General features: G+C 37.3%; 1 protein-coding gene and 3 non-coding genes across 11 annotated transcripts; 1 reads left to right on the forward strand and 3 right to left on the reverse strand.

The window, feature by feature from the left end:
• The first annotated feature begins 268 nt into the window (after positions 1–268).
• On the forward strand, positions 269–375 carry LOC136210255 (small nucleolar RNA R71). Its single transcript, XR_010677962.1, has one exon. It is a non-coding gene; the product is annotated as a small nucleolar RNA R71 (small nucleolar RNA).
• Positions 376–6,547: 6,172 nt separating this feature from the next.
• LOC136210218 (small nucleolar RNA R71) lies at positions 6,548–6,654 on the reverse strand. Its single transcript, XR_010677927.1, has one exon. It is a non-coding gene; the product is annotated as a small nucleolar RNA R71 (small nucleolar RNA).
• Positions 6,655–9,907: 3,253 nt separating this feature from the next.
• On the reverse strand, positions 9,908–10,014 carry LOC136210138 (small nucleolar RNA R71). Its single transcript, XR_010677846.1, has one exon. It is a non-coding gene; the product is annotated as a small nucleolar RNA R71 (small nucleolar RNA).
• Positions 10,015–12,278: 2,264 nt separating this feature from the next.
• LOC136209498 (soluble inorganic pyrophosphatase-like) lies at positions 12,279–15,692 on the reverse strand. 8 transcript variants are annotated; one of them, XR_010677564.1, is made up of 7 exons: positions 15,433–15,692; positions 15,288–15,346; positions 14,849–14,992; positions 14,669–14,697; positions 13,285–13,364; positions 12,800–12,871; positions 12,279–12,453 (listed from the first exon to the last, which is right to left on the reverse strand). XR_010677564.1 is itself a non-coding variant. In XM_066000969.1 (7 exons), exons 3-7 carry the CDS (start codon positions 14,970–14,972, stop codon positions 12,427–12,429), a joined length of 282 nt encoding a protein of 93 aa, XP_065857041.1. In that variant the 5' UTR covers positions 14,973–14,992; positions 15,288–15,346; positions 15,433–15,692; the 3' UTR covers positions 12,279–12,426. The 8 variants fall into 8 exon arrangements, 5 of the variants coding, with proteins under 5 accessions (XP_065857041.1, XP_065857038.1, XP_065857037.1 ...); XR_010677562.1 differs by having other exon boundaries at positions 12,279–12,636; XR_010677563.1 differs by having other exon boundaries at positions 12,279–12,679.
• Positions 15,693–16,131: the final 439 nt, after the last annotated feature.

Genomic DNA, 16,131 nt, shown 5'->3' on the forward strand with positions numbered 1-16,131 from the left:
AATGGATGATACATTAATCTTGCTGAGCTGCTTTACAAGCTGTTCCACCTGGGTGGTTAGTTTCAACACAACATCATCATTCCCTGCTCTTTTTCCTTCACTCCTGGCGGAGTGCCAGTTATAGCTCGTGCTCACGACTCTCTCAATAAGGTTGTACAAGGCTTGTGGCTCAAGATCTTCAGGATTACCATTGGCAATGGATTCGATCTGGATTTTATAAATGTTGGTGACTCCATTGTAAAAATTCTGCACTTGCATCCACATGGGGATGCCATGATTTGGTACCCGTCTTAATAATTCCTTGTACCTTTCCCATGCCTCGGCTAAGGATTCATCTTCTTCCTACACGAAATGGGATACCTCATTTCTGAGTTTAATCGCCTGTCTAGGTGGAAAATATTTCATCAGAAAAGCATTGGCCATTTCTTCCCAAGTGGTGATTGTTCCTGGCTGTAAGTTCTTCAACCAGTTCTTTGCTTTGTCTTTGAGGGAAAAAGGAAACAGCTTTAGCCTGATCACATCATCGGAAACTCCTCGGTTTGATCTGAAAGTGTTGCACAGTGTGATGAACTCCTGGATATGCCCGTTAGGATCTTTTGACTGGTATCCATTGAATTGTACTGCTGCCTGCAACATTTGTATCATAGACGCTTTCACTTCAAACATGTTGTTTCCTTCGTTAGGCAACACAATGCACGACGAGTGTCCTTCCGTGGTCGGCCTCGAATAGTCTCTGATCCTCATAACTGGAGGATTGTTATTCTCTCCTTCTTCTTCCTGATTAGGTTGGACTGGTTGTTCAGGTGGTACTCTTCCAGCCATCCTTCTTTCTCTTTGTCGCTCTCTTTGTCTTGCACGTCGGGCTCCCGCTCGGTTTCGTCTACACGTTCTCTCTAATTCGAGATCTGGACGTCCAGCTCTGCGCATAAACAAATGGAGAACTCCTTCTGGCTACACTATTTAGCAAACAGATTAAAAACATCTTATTTCACAGAAATTTTCAGATAAATTTTGTTGTTTTCAATCCCCGGCAACGGCGCCAAAAACTTGTTGTCCTCCGAACAGACTCTAGCAAGTGCACTAGATAAAAGTAATAAAGTGATAAGTTGAGTATCGTCTCCACAGGGATTGATGACCAAATTTTACTAGAAAAACATTGCAGAACAGGGTGTTCGTGGTGTGTGAATTCTTTATAGTGAGAGATATAGTGAATAAGTGACAGAATCAATGATTTAGCTTATAAAAACGATTACTTGATAATGATAAAAAGGTAGAACAGGCCAGGCACAGCGGAACAGGTTACCCTAAGTCCCTAAACACCCTATTTATTCATGAATGAAACAAAGTGAAGTCAATGTCTCTGCTTTAATGCTCACTTAAGTCAACTCTCGTGTGTTCTTAAGATTCTAAGACTTACTACAACCATAAGCATCCCTAAGGTTGGTTCTTTCTTGCATTACGACTGAAATATCATTTCAATAAAGAAAACCCTTGATACAACCACCTAACAACTCTGCTTCGGGGTTGGATGTTTGATGAAAAGTTCGGTGAAGATGAAAGCAGTTCCCTATCATTCATCTAGCACTAACATACATGCATAAGCAATGGAATAGAAAGCTTCATCAAACACTTCATAAATTAACAACATTCATTCATAAATAGAAATTAGGAAACTTACATAACCGGTCCTAACTGGCCGAACCTATTCAAAATGACTACTCACTCATACTGCCGAGTGAACAGTCTGCTTCCATTTTACAGAACTCCATCAATGGAGTCATCTTCCTTGAGAGCTCTCTCTCTCTCTCTCTACCAACAACGTTTGTTTTTCAGTTCAACAAAAAGATACCTTTTACCTTCCCCCACTACGTCTATTTAAGGGAAAAGAAAAGGTCAACCCGGTACAAAAAGTATCCGAGCAAATATTACAAAACCAAGTAAATTGTTCAGAAATCCTAAACTACTAAAAGTGGTTAAGATCTTTTTGACCCTTGAACACTCAAGGGTCGAACTTTCATGTCATCTTGCTACATTTGAACTGCTCTTATCCGCCTTTCTGCCTGTTGCACCTGCCGCACCTGCCTTCTGTCCTGTCGCTGTCCGTCATCAGAAGTTCCAGCGTTAGACCGCTGGATCAAAGAATGGCTCAACTCCGCATAGTATGTGCGAAACAGGCTTCTTCCAGACTGTTCGACTTAATCTTTCCTTACCTGCACAAAAACACTTATAAGACTTTCTTTCTTGTATTTTGATCCTAAAAACACCCTCAATTCATTATAAATAACATGTTAAATTGTAGTGAAATTCATGCCTAACAGCACCCCTCAAGCATGGAAAAGGAGGAGGAATTGGATCTGCCTATTTGCGGAGTAAGCAGAACTCCATGGACTCTCAAGTTCGATGGCTCCAGCACAAAAAGAGCTATGGGGGCTGGTGTGATAATCATCTCCCCTTCCAATTTTAAAACTACTTTGTCTTTTAACCTAGATTTTGATTGCACTAACAACCAAGCCGAATATGAGGCTTTGATAATTGGCTTGGAGTTGCTGAAAGATCTTGGAGCAAAAGAAGCTGTGGTGATGGGTGATTCCCAACTAGTGCTAAAGCAGATCAGCGAAGAGTTCAAATGTACAAGTTTATCTTTAGCCCCGTACTACACCATGAGAAGGTAGCTAACAGATGATTTTGAGGAACTGTCTCTGGTGTATCTTCCTAGAGAGGCAAAATGGGAGGCAATCGAGATGGCACAAATGGCATCAGGCTTGAGGATTTCTGGGGAACTTACTCACCAGTTGATCTTGGTTCAAAAGAAAGGACACTCGTCCATCCTCTAGAGAGGGATTGATAAGCCCAAAATATAGCTAAAATAACATCAATAATTACGTCAGTTTCGTATTGAAATCATGTTAATTATATTCATTTAGAATACTTTTACATGTATATTTGTTTCTATTATGCAAGGTACTAATTATTTGGAAAAATCCAAATAGGAGCTAAAACGGAGCAAAAACGAGAGAGAAATCACATTTACAAGTTAAAAGGCACGTACGATTCAGAGGCTGTGACGAAGGACTTGGGAACAATCTTGGAATAGAGACAAAAGTCTCTGTCGCGAACGAGATTCCCGATATCTCGGTCACGACATGCATTTTCCAGTGAAGGAAACGCGAGATCGTGCTGTTATCTCCCTCAATCCAAAGACGCGATCGAGATTCTCATAATCTTGATAGAAACATCAAGAATTCAGAACACATTTTACATGTTTTTAATTCAAAACAACACGTCTATTCATCTGGATAGAGATGACTCTTCACCAGCGGACACGACACTTCAATACGATTTTTCATCAACTATAAATAAATGATTCACTTCAGAATTCAGGGTTGGATATTTTCTAATTCAAAAGAGAGTTAGATAGTTAGAGATTCTAGTTTACAATTTTGTAAAAGCATACTTGTTGTACACAAGTTGTTCAATTACTTTAGATACAAACACAGATATAGTAGTTTAAGTTCGAGTATTGTTCTAAGTCGAGTTTACACTTTGTAGAAGATTGACCGCAGTCTCTATTTCGAAGATTCACCGAGAAGAACCAGTATAGGAAGCTGATAGGGGTCAAAAACCCTATCTTTGGGTACGGTTTTAGGACGGGTTTTAGTGTTATTTAGTTAATAAGCGAGCAATTCTCGCATTTAAATGCTTTTGTGTGAGTTAGTTAGAAATTGGAAATGTTTTATTTACTTCACTGTTTAGGCTCATTTTGTGATCAATTTAGGCAAATACGGCCAAATTGGCATGCATCTAATAATTCCGTTATCTTTTGGAGCTAATTGATCCGTCAAAAGTCGCACTAAACGAAGTGTTTGCTCAAATAAGCGATTGGCGGGTCAATTTAGCCTTTGGACTAATGTTGTTTGGAGTTTTTTTTTTGCGCATGCGCAGGGATAAGTTCGGGCGAAAAGACACGTTATTGGCATTTCAGCGACCGCGCGGGAGCGCATCGGGCTAGACTGCTCGACGAACTGGCCTTCGCAGGCCAGCTCACCGAGCAGGCAATGCCTGCTCGCCGAGCAGACCTGTGGGAATTGGTCAAAAAGACCAATTCGGCCCCCACGATGCCACGATGGATCCCACGACTTCCTACACGCATAAGGACACGAATTAGGTCAAGAAGAGGGCTCGAACCACATCTATAAATAGGATTTTTCCAATGTAAATTAGGCATCTTTTATCTTTGTAATTTTCTTAGCTTTTCATCTTGAGAAATCCTCTCCACCTCCTCCATATCCTTCAAACCTCCATTGAAGACACCTCCGAAGCTCCGTTCACCGAGGATTGCTCAAGCTCCATCCTTAAGTCCTAGGAAGACGCCTGCATTGGTAGACAGGTTCCCTGAAAGGGATTTTTCTTCTTTTATATTCTGTCTAGCCTCTGATACATGTTATGATAGGCTCATTGTAACTTCGTGACAATACTTTCATCTTTGATATATATTATAGTTCTTGTTCATTCAATTGTTTTAATGCTTTAATCTTTGTCTTACGCTTTGTCTGATTGGTTTAACTCATTCGATAATCCCAAAATCAAGTTGGCACATATTGTGAGCTGAATCTGACCTAGTCAGTGCCTATAGGATTGACGACCCTATAGAAGATTAAGCCCAAATTGCTGAGCCTTACAAGGGAATCACGAACTAGGGACTTTAGGAGGATAGGTTGGGTTAATCGCCTCGGACACAAGTGACTTAGGTTTTAATTCAATTGCTTAAACAATCTATTTTCATTATCATCGTATCCCTTCATGTTCCTTCGGATAATTGCATTGGTAAAAGATCACTTAGGAGTAGTTTAACTTAATTAGGGGTAGAGTAACTTAATTAGGCGTAGAATAACTTAGTTAGAATCAGATAACTTAGCTAGGAATAGTATAATTCAACCTAGGAGTAGATTAACTTAGAAAAACCAACTCAAAACCCCCTAAGCCTAGATAACACCTGAAACCAAGTAACTCGATACTTGCAGAAATAAATCCTGTGGACGATAACCTGGACTTAACCAGAAATTTATTACTTGATAACGACGGGGTACACTTATCCCTTAGTGAGTCTCGCGGTGCGAACGCCGTGAGGCGCATCAAGTTTTTGGCGCCCCAGGTCTGACAAGCCTACGAAGTTTCAGGAAAGGATTGACAACTCGGAACTCAAATTAGTTAAAATGCTATCCAAGCTTCTTCTTCTCTGTTAACTTGTGACGATTCATAACAAATTAATAATTTATCTTTTCAATACAATTCATTTCTTCTGTTGTTATTTTCGAGTCTGATCTAGCAATATTCTTAACAGTAATAAAACGGTGTTTTCAATAAAAAAACTTTTTACACAAATTATATTTCCATGAAAACTTTGTTGAACACTTAAAAGAATTAGGATTTATATTTGGTATCTAGGAGACCACGATTTATCAAATATAAAACACCAATTTGATTAAGGTAGCAATCTATTCCGACCGTAGAAAGATTGTCTGCAGTTCAAAGCTCAGTAATTGAATTAATCGATAAATTATTACATACTGATAATCCAATCAAAGTTATAAGTTGCTTTCTTGCTTTGTGTATACAAGACTTGAATTATACTTGTTCCTAAAACATACTTTCTGTAATTGTAATGCAAACTATTGATAGAATTGGATTATGAATCCACAACCATTTAAACCAATAAACGATTTTATAATTAAACCTAGAGAACACGAATTTAATCAAAATAAATAAGTTTTTATAAAATAAAGTGTTCCATGTGGGTTCGATATATTTTATTAGTACAAGCGAAAGCCGTGAACTTGCGGAAATCGCTCAATAAGTTTTTGGCGCCGTTGCCGAGAAACGCCAAGATTTTTTATAAAAAAATATATTTTTCGTATTTTATTCCGAATCTAGGTTTTTAAATACTTATATTATTATTTACATATTATATATTAATTTTACTAACAATTTTATTTTTCAATTTTTTTAAGGTAATTTCAGTTCGTGCGTGTAATTTCAGTTCATTCGCAGTACTTGAAGTTCGGGCATTCAACCGGAATCACTCGATCCAGAAATTGAAAGAACGATTAAAAAAATAAAATAAGAAGAAAAAGAACAAAGAGACACAGAATCAAGAACCACAACTAGTGAAAATGGCAGATCCCCCTAGACTTATGGATTTCGCTACACCAGGAGTTGAAGGTGTCGCGAATAGTATAGTTAGACCCCAAATAAATGCACATCAATTTGAAATTAAACCAGCTTTGCTAAACATGTTACAAAATAGTGTGACGTTTTATGGATTACCTAACGAAAACCCTAATGCCCATTTGACCAATTTTCTTGAAATTTGTGATATCTTTAAAATTACGGATGTTTCTGCCGAAGCAGACAAACTTCACCTATTTCCTTTCACTTTGAAGGACAGGGATAAAGTTTGGTTGAATTCTATGCCGGCCGGAACATTCCAAACTTGGAACCAAATATCCCAAGCATTTTTATCCAAATATTTTTCCCTAGCCAAACAACAAAAATTATAAAAGAACTTACATCATTTACACAACATGAAAATGAAACCCTATATGAAGCATGGGAATGTTTCAAAGAACTTCAATGTTTATGCCCACACCACCATTTGCCCGATGAACTTTTAATGCAAACTTTTTATAATGGAATAAATCCCACAATAAGAGGTTCACTAGATGCTATGTCGGGAGGGTTATTTATGAAGAAGACATCTGCTGAAGCGAAAGAAATTTTAGAGGAAATGGCAATTAACAGTAGCAAGTGGCCTACCGAACGCGCACATACACCAGTTACTCCAAAACCATCATCCTCGACTTCGTCATTTATTAAAGGTATAGTTAATCTTGACCCTATTGCGATGTTACAAGCCTAATTTTCTGCGCTTTCGCACAAAATTGACAAGTTTATGACACCGTGTGACATTAATGGAAGCCCCATCTAAGTTGATATGGATTATAGTGGTACGGATGAGGTAGAACAGGTAAATTTTTTCTAAGGACAAAATCAAATCAATAACCCCTATTCGAATACCTATAATCCCGGATGGAGAAACAACCCTAACTTTAGTTGGAAAGAGAATAACAATATTGGTGCCAATCAAGGTAGAACTAATAATTACCAAAATCAATCAAGGGACACTATTGGCACATTATCTTCTAAAATTGATAAATTTATAGATGCTATCGGTGGTAAAATTAACAACCACGATGAAGGTTTTAAACGTATTGAGAACAAGTTTGATCAATTGATTAAGAACCATTCGTCTAGTATCCATAATTTGGAAGTACAAATTGGACAAATTGCTAAGTCAATTCCATCCCGAAAAGAGGGTAGTCTCCTGGAAGAAAATCCTAAAGAGCAGGTTAAGGCTATAACTCTTAGATCGGGAAAACATTATTTAGGACCGGAAATGCCCGAAAGTACTACTAACATTTTACAAGGAAGTGATTTGACAACAAAGTCCACAGAAGTGAATGCAAATTCGAAAAGTTCGCCCAAAGATGCTAATGCAAGTGCATTTTCACCAAAACCACCTTTTCCACATAAAGTCCGAAACAAGGACTATGATAAACATCTTTTGACATTTTTAGACAAACTTAAAAATTTACATATTAGTTTGACATTTATGGATGCGATAACCCAAATTTCTAACTACGGTAAGTTTTTAAAGGATTGAATTTCTAAGAAAATAAGTTGGGAAGGCATTTCTTCCATAATTTTAACCGAAGATTGTAGTTCAATCGTGTCAAGTCATTTGCCAACTAAGTTAAAAGACCATGGATGTTTTACCATCCCGTGTAAATTGGGAGATATCGAATTCCCAAGTTGTCTTTGCTACTTAGGAGCGAGCAGTAACTTAATGCCATTGTCTATATTTAAAAAGTTAGGTCTAGAAGAAGACATTAAACGCACTAATATGGTTTTACAATTAGCGGATCAAACCACTAAGAAGCCATATGGTATAATTGAAGATGTTTTAGTAAAAGTCGATAAATTCATTTTTCCTACCGACTTTGTTATACTTGACTTTGCATATGACGTTAATTGTCCACTAATTTTTGGTAGACCGTTTATGAATACGGGACGTGCATTAGTCGATGTGTCAGAAGGAAAAGTAATTTTGAGAGTAGGAGAAGACAAAATTGAGTTTAATATGAATAGAGCCATCAACAATGGCATTAACGGGTCAACCTGGAAGAAACGGATAAACGCGCGGGTCGAGCAAGCTAAAGGAGAGAGAAAGTGAGCAAGAACGTGGAAAACAAGACAGCTTCCATCTTGGCCAAGTGTATGGAGATTGTTTATTTGTCCTTTCCTTGTATTTACCTTTAGTACTTTTTACCCTTTTGTTCTAGGGTTTGTTTTTCGGACCTATAAATACTGTAGTAGTCTTATGTAAGGGGCGCCTCGTTTTCCGCCACCATCATCTTTCTTCTGTGTTTTATGTTTATTGTCGGAAGAACTATTTTGGGGAGAACAAGTTGTTCACTCATGGAAATGAGTGAGTAATTCCTTTTGCGGGCCTAGCCAGCCATTAAACGGCGACTGTAAGTAACTCTTTTTTATTAATGAAGTATTTCCATCCATGAATGATTGTCAATAGTGTGCTTAAAGAATAGATTAGGATCCAATCTATATGCTAATTACCGAAGATGGCACGACGGTGCTCCGACGTAATGAAAATAGCTATTTGGCTTATATTGTAGTGGACGGACACGAAAACAACCATGTATTAGGGTTTCATTATGAATGCTTTCTGGTTCTTAATGCTTGCTTGTTTATTAACACAAGGACACTTGGTTGATTTTACTTGCTTAGAATCTTAGGAAATGGGACACCAGACCTTAGTGATAAAAGAGAAAGATACCCAAATCAGGAATATGGTTTTACTTCATTAAAATGGAATAGTCTAAATGCAGTTGCTCGTAGGCATGGTGCTAGGCATGTGCTTGTTTCTCTTGGTTTAGTTTACTTTTGATCATTTCACTTGTTCGTCTTTGTTCATGCTTAGTTTTTGTTAAAAATCAAACCAACCAACCTTTTTGAATTCTAACACTTAAGGTAACTGTTCAACCAATTAGTTTCAAATCCCTGTGGAATACGACACTTGGTCTTACCAGCACTACATCTACCCTAGTACACTTGCTAGAGTCCATACACAACATACCAAGTTTTTGGCGCTGTTGCCAGGGATTGTTTAATCTAAGATTGGAAGAATTTGTATGCTTATTTTGTTGCCCGATAACCACCTGTTTGTCCAGTTTCTGTGTTTCGATTTTTAGATGTTTATGCGAAGAACAGGTATTCCTATTCTCCCTGTGGACCTCAAGATCGAGAGAACCTATAGAAGAAGAAGAAGACTGCTCAGAGAAGTCGTGCTAGAATGAATCACGAAAACGAGATACCAGATCCTGAACAACCAGGGAACCATGAGGAGGGTCATGTTGAAAACAACGGTGTTAATGGAAACAATAACAACAATGGCTACCAGAGATTGCGAATGAAGGACTATTCCAGACCATCTATTGAAGGTCATTCGTCGTGTATTGTGCTACCAAATGAAGGAAACCGCCTATTTGAAGTGAAAGCTTCAATGATCCAAATGCTGCAAACAGTTGTGCAGTTTGGTGGATACCCAAATGAAGATCCAAATGCACACATTCAGGACTTCATCACAATGTGCAACACATTTCGCACCCATAGAAATGAAAGCGATGAAGTGATCAGACTCAAGCTGTTCCCATTTTCCTTGAAGGACAAGGCGAAGAATTGGTTGAAAAATTTACAAACAGGTTTGATCACAAACTGTGAGGAAATGGCTACACTGTTCCTGATGAAATATTTTCTCCCAAGACAAGCAATCAAGCTAAGGAATGAGGTCTCTCATTTCTTCCAAGAGGAAGATGAATCATTATCCGAAGCATGGGAGAGATATAAGGAATTATTGAGAAGAGTACTGAATCATGGCATACCCATGTGGATGCAAGTTCAAAACTTCTACAATGGAGTAACCAACGCGTACAAGATCCAGATTGAATCAGTCGCCAACGGAAATCCAAAGGAACTTGAACCTCAAGCATTATACGAGCTAATCAAAAGAGTTGTCAACACAAGTTATAACTGGCACTCAGTACGAAGTGATGGGAATAGGGTTACGAATAATGCAAATAGCGAAGTAGAACGTCTCCGCAGTTCACACGCAACATGCTCCTCCTATTGAGATATTATCACCTGATTGTTGTGATTTTTGTAGTGGTCCTCACAGACCAATCGATTGTTCGGGAATCAAACCAGGAGCATCCATGCAAGAACAATGCGATTTCATCGATCGACAACCACCTAATCCTTATTCGAACACGTATAACTCTGGTTGGAGAAATCATCCTAACTTTTCATGGCAGGATAATCAGAGGCAACCAGCTGCTCAACAACCATACAGACATGATAACCAACGAACAACCTATCAGCCGCAACAAGGCAGCACATCTAATCAACAATATCAGAGGCAACCAGCTGCTCAACAAGAAGGAAAACCTGATTTGGAATCCATGATGATGCAGTTCATAAAGCAGACACAGTCATCCATAAAGAGCCTTGAGACTCAAATGCAAGAATTTGCAACGGTCATCTCGTCAAAAGAGAAAGGAGCACTCCCAAGCAACACAGTGACCAATCCGAAAGAAGAGGTCAATGCTATTATTTTAAGAGGAGGCAAGGAATTATCTAACACTGTTGATAAATCTGCTGCATGTAGAACAACTGAACCAAAGATGCAAACAGCTGCACCCCAACAGAAGAAATATAAACAGTTGATCGAAGATGGACCAGTTGCACCTCAATACGAAACACGAGTACCATACCCGGAGCGATTGAAGCAACAAAACTACGAGAAGAGACACAAGAGCTTTCTAGAACAACTCACAAAGCTGCACATAAATATACCTTTCATCGAAGCTTTGTCCGAAATGCCTATGTATGTCAAGTTTCTGAAAGACCTACTCACCAACTAAAAGAAGTTGGAAAGTGTAGCTATGGTACAACTGAACAGAGATAGCTCCCCAATCCTATAAGCCAAGCAGCAGCTTCCCAAGAAGCTAAAAGATCCAGGGAGTTTTTCTATACCTTGTTCGATAGGAACACTCACTATTCAAAACGCCCTATATGATCTAGGAGCTAGCATCAACCTTATGCCTTATTCAATTTATATGCAATTGGGGTTAGAAGAACCAAGACCTACAAAGGTCACGGTTCAACTAGCTGATCGATCAATCCGATACCCCAAAGGCATAGTCAAAGATGTACTGGTCAAGGTTGGAAATTTTATTTTACCTGTTGATTTTGTAATAATGGATATTGCTGAAGATTTGGAAGTTCTAATAATTTTGGGACGTCCATTTCTAGCAATTGGAAGAGCTGTGATTGATGTACATAGAGGACATCTCATTCTAAAAATCAATAATGAAGAAGTAGTGTTTAAAATACATGAAGTTGTTCGATATGCATCTGCCTCTGATGATGTGTGTTACTTCCCAGACACACGTGATGAAAATATCTTTTTGCAGGAACAGTATAATGCAGAGAAAGATAAAGAAGCAGAACAACTGTTCGACTCAGCACGTAACGAGGAAACCGCTGAAAGCGGAATCAGTGAAGAAGATAGAGATATCCTCCTAGAGCCAGCCATAGAAAAGAAAGAGGATTCCAACCCTTGCCTAATCATTTAGAGTATGCACTATGCCAAAAATCCCTTCAGATGACGGTTAAAAACCGTCATCCCGTAAGATATAAAACTGTCATGGGGCTCGCTGTCGTCTGTTGATGCTTCAGATGACGGTCACGTTCTGTCATCCGTAATAGCCTCACATGACAGCGACCAAATAGTGACATCTCATCTGACCACTACTTATATACGGATTATCTAATAACAACTGTCATGGAATATATGTTCTAATGACACCATTTTTAAATAATCTGTCAAAATATTAAGTTAAAATGGAGGTGTTATGTTATTGTTATAACAGTTTTTGTTTTCTCGACTGTCATCATAACGTAATTCACATGATATAATTTGTATTAAATTCTGTCATTGGAACATAATTAGTATGACAGTTTGTTATCAGTTCTGTATCGTTGGATAGAAAGTAAGATGACTTTTCTTATAAGAATTTTGTCATTGTTTTTTTGGTTTTTACCTCTTCCATGAACCTGTATATATAACCAAAGTAGATTGCAAATAATGTGCAAATAACCTTTATATATAACAATAAACTTGTACATATGTGAAGATCACAATCCTAACCAAAGGTTTCTCATTACAATACTAACATTTAACTATATAAGAAGCCTAAACACCTAAACCTTGAACCTCCTGACTTGTTATGCTCATTCTTTGCATATTTCCTTCCATCCCTTTGCTCCATGCAACATAAAATACACAAGTTAATTGAATGCTGATCTTAATGTCAAGTGCCTCTATTGTGCCACACACTTTAATAGCCTAATTAGGGCCATTATATCTAATACATATTGACATAAACTGAGGGTAAAAAAAACGGCTCACTAGAGATGCATGAAATTCTGATAGCTCATCATCTGCAGTTTATTGAAAATAAAGTAATTCATAGAGAGATATTTTCTGTTGAGATCGAGAGGAGACAAATAAAGTTAAAATAAGTTAATAACAGAAGATCACAAGCTACCATGCACCAACCATATCTGTAGGCATATGCATAAAATTAAAGGCTACCCAACAAACCTGAGGGTGGTCATCTTGAAACGACGTCAAAAGCATATTCACAACTTGATTCAAATAGTCTCCCATCATTATCTGTAGAGATGAACTTATTAAGAAGTTGTTCAAACTCAATTTATAACCATCAGAAAATAACTGCAATCAAAATGAAAGTAAAGGATTGACTTTTCTACTGAAATGTTAATGTTTCAATGATTTAAGTAGAAGAAGTATGTGTTCATGAAGTATGTTAGCTGATCATCAAGAAATAACAGTACAAGGCAAAACACTCAAAAGAATTCAAAAATCCTCTGTTTCCTTTTCCTTTTCCTTTCCCCTGGACATAAAGATGTGTCTGCAAGAGGGAGTTCTAAGTAATAAAAAGAATCAATTTCAAAAGTATCAATTTGGCGGCGTCTCTAATATGAAAACATTATTATAAATAGTTGCATTTCTATTTTATGAGAATTTCATTCACCTAAAAGTTTTTCTTAGCTTTAATTTCTTACATCTGTTTGGCAGCTAATCTCTTAACTTCTACAGGATCAACCATGATTACCTCTTTTCCTGAACTTCCTTTCGCTGGCACCTACATGATACTCAAGGAAAAAAAAGGCAAGAAAGTATCTATTTCATTAATTATGAACTGTGTCACATAAACGATGCCACATTAACACAATATATGATAAATTCAAGTAACATAATACACAATTTAGCATGCTACAAATGATACTAAATAGAATCAACTTTGTAAACATTCCATAGAATAGCCAACTAATTCCATTATCTAACTAATCATTAGAAAACCACAATTGGGAAGATCAACAAAACATTAAAGAATATGTTGATAGTGGTGGTCCTTCAAATAAAAGCGCTGAAAGTAAAATGGAATATGGTATTGAAGTTTCACAAACTTCTCGTGCTACTTGCAAGTGCTGCAGCCAAAAGATTACAAAAGGACAGGTCACTATTAATGTTTCATCGTCTATCTTGCATTGTTGTGAATTATTTTTCTTTTTTGTTTCTTTATTATGCTTACGAAACTAGATATTAAAAGTTGGCTGATAAATGAAGGTTTTTCTTTCTTTTGACAATGATACAATGAAGTTAAACACCACTGGATGCATGCCCTTCCTATTACAGTGACCCAAAGTTATAACATAGCTGCCCTTGATAGAAATCCCGTGCCTGGCTTTCCTTACAAAATTATAAAAAAATCAGGCAATCTTCCTTACAGGGATTTTCTCCTTAATAGTCTATCGGAATTTCTCTGAAAAACCCCAGTAATCCTTACTGAAAAGCCCCTTGATCTATCTTTATAGTTCGAATAGGATGAAGCAACAACTTATAAGCCCTTAGCTATCTTTATAGTTCGAATAGGATGAAGCAACAACTTATAAGCCCTTAGCTAACGGTATTGCTTTGAAAAATCCTGGGTTCATGCTTCCTATTACAGTGACCCAAAGTTATATGGCTATAATGCTGTGTAGTTGGTAGATGAATTAGAATAACTGAGCTATACTTTTTGGATGATTCACTGGTCTCACTATTTACGTGAAGACTACAGCATGAAGAATGTGATATGATTGTCATTGTGATGACGATCCTCTTTGAGAGAACTTGGATCTTAAATTTAATCAATCAAGAGCACCTATAAAGCATAACTCCAGAATCAAATATCATGAATTCTTTCAAGGTAAGCATTATGGAATAATTATCATTATTTGTCATACAATTTACTCTCAACTGAGCATGTCGTGAAGCTAGAGCAATAGGTTTATTGCCCAATCAAACTCTCAGATCTCACCACTGTTGCTAGACCATGAGTAGAGTTATTCAGTAGTGATCGAACCGCTCATAGGCACAAAGTATTTGAAAAGGAAAAATACTTACACAGTTGAAAACTGCAGGAGCACCTGATCCTGCACGGTTTTGTGACATTGAATATAGTCAGAAAAAGGATGTATAAGATCACTGATCACAAAATTCTTGTAGCATGTGAAAGACAACCAGGGAAAATATGATTATAGATATATGCATATATGTTTAACATTAAAGTCTTGGAAGAATTACCAATTTCCAAGTCATGCCAAAGATGAGCAGCAATAGATCTTCCTGACAGACATTGAAGAAAGAATCTGTTCATTGAGCACAGGATGAGGAAACCCGAGTTCTTTCCACTTCCTTCTCCAGCCATTTTGAGGTGTTGAATCTCCACTAATGTTTAACCGAAAGACATAATCACAATCAACCAATGAGCAATCAAATCAATTCTAGAATACAATATCTAAATCACTCAAATGAGGTAGCAAGGATATATATATATATATATATATATATATAAAGCCCCAAAAGCATATTCAGTGAAAATCACCATTTGGTTACATTCAAATGAATCGAATTAAAAGAAATGTAGAAAGCATATTCCTAATTCCTAGATGCACAAACAAACCAGACTCAATTTTGACTCAGAGACAGTACTTGTAGAAACCAGGAATATTATTTTAAGTACCTGCTGTAGTAAATGAGCAATTATGATTTCTTCATTTCATACTGCATCATCCCCAAATTCTGGAAATTAAATTGACAAAGATTTAGGGATTTCTCCAGCAAAAAAGTTCCCCTACAAATACAAATTGAGTAAAAAGCAAGTTTACCAAATTCAGCAGGGATTAGACCAAGGAGAGCCATATTAGGCAGGCGTAGGTCAAAAACTCTGTTAGCTTAACAAGTAACACGACGCTTTAATCGTAGGGTTTATCGTCTGATATATGTTCCAGAGGGATCCACCACCGACAGCCATTTGGAAACATCCCCCACTGAACAGATCTGAGGCGTGTAGTAAATATGAAAAAGAGAGACAATGAAGATATCTACATTTTTAGGTTTTCTGAGATAGACAGTGAAGAATGAAAGAGGGGAGAACAACCTAAAGAGAGAAAAGAGAAAAGGGGTAAAATCGTATATTTGGAGTTTTGGGCACGCGTTCAATTTTTGATACTTTTTGCTCTGCCCGTGAAAGTTAGAAAATAATAGATTTTTATTTACTCGCAACAATGACAGTTCAATTTAATAAGTGTTATCTGATGGTTAAGTGACTTTTCAATCAAAAACGTGTTTCTTTGAAGACTATAATCGTAACGTCACATTAGAATCGAGCGCGTTTTTAATTAAGCCTTCAGATGACGGAATTTGAAAATACTGTCAAGAAAAAATATCATATGACACGAAAACAAATGTCTATCATGTATCTTGTGTCATGTGAAAAGGAAAATGGCATAGTGATGCCTTCCTGGATCCACCGAACAGTAGACCAGTCATTATCTCTGCCACACTAACGAAGGATCAGAAGGAAC

Source organism: Euphorbia lathyris, chromosome 10, assembly GCF_963576675.1.
Source record: "Euphorbia lathyris chromosome 10, ddEupLath1.1, whole genome shotgun sequence".
Taxonomy (NCBI): domain Eukaryota; kingdom Viridiplantae; phylum Streptophyta; class Magnoliopsida; order Malpighiales; family Euphorbiaceae; genus Euphorbia; species Euphorbia lathyris.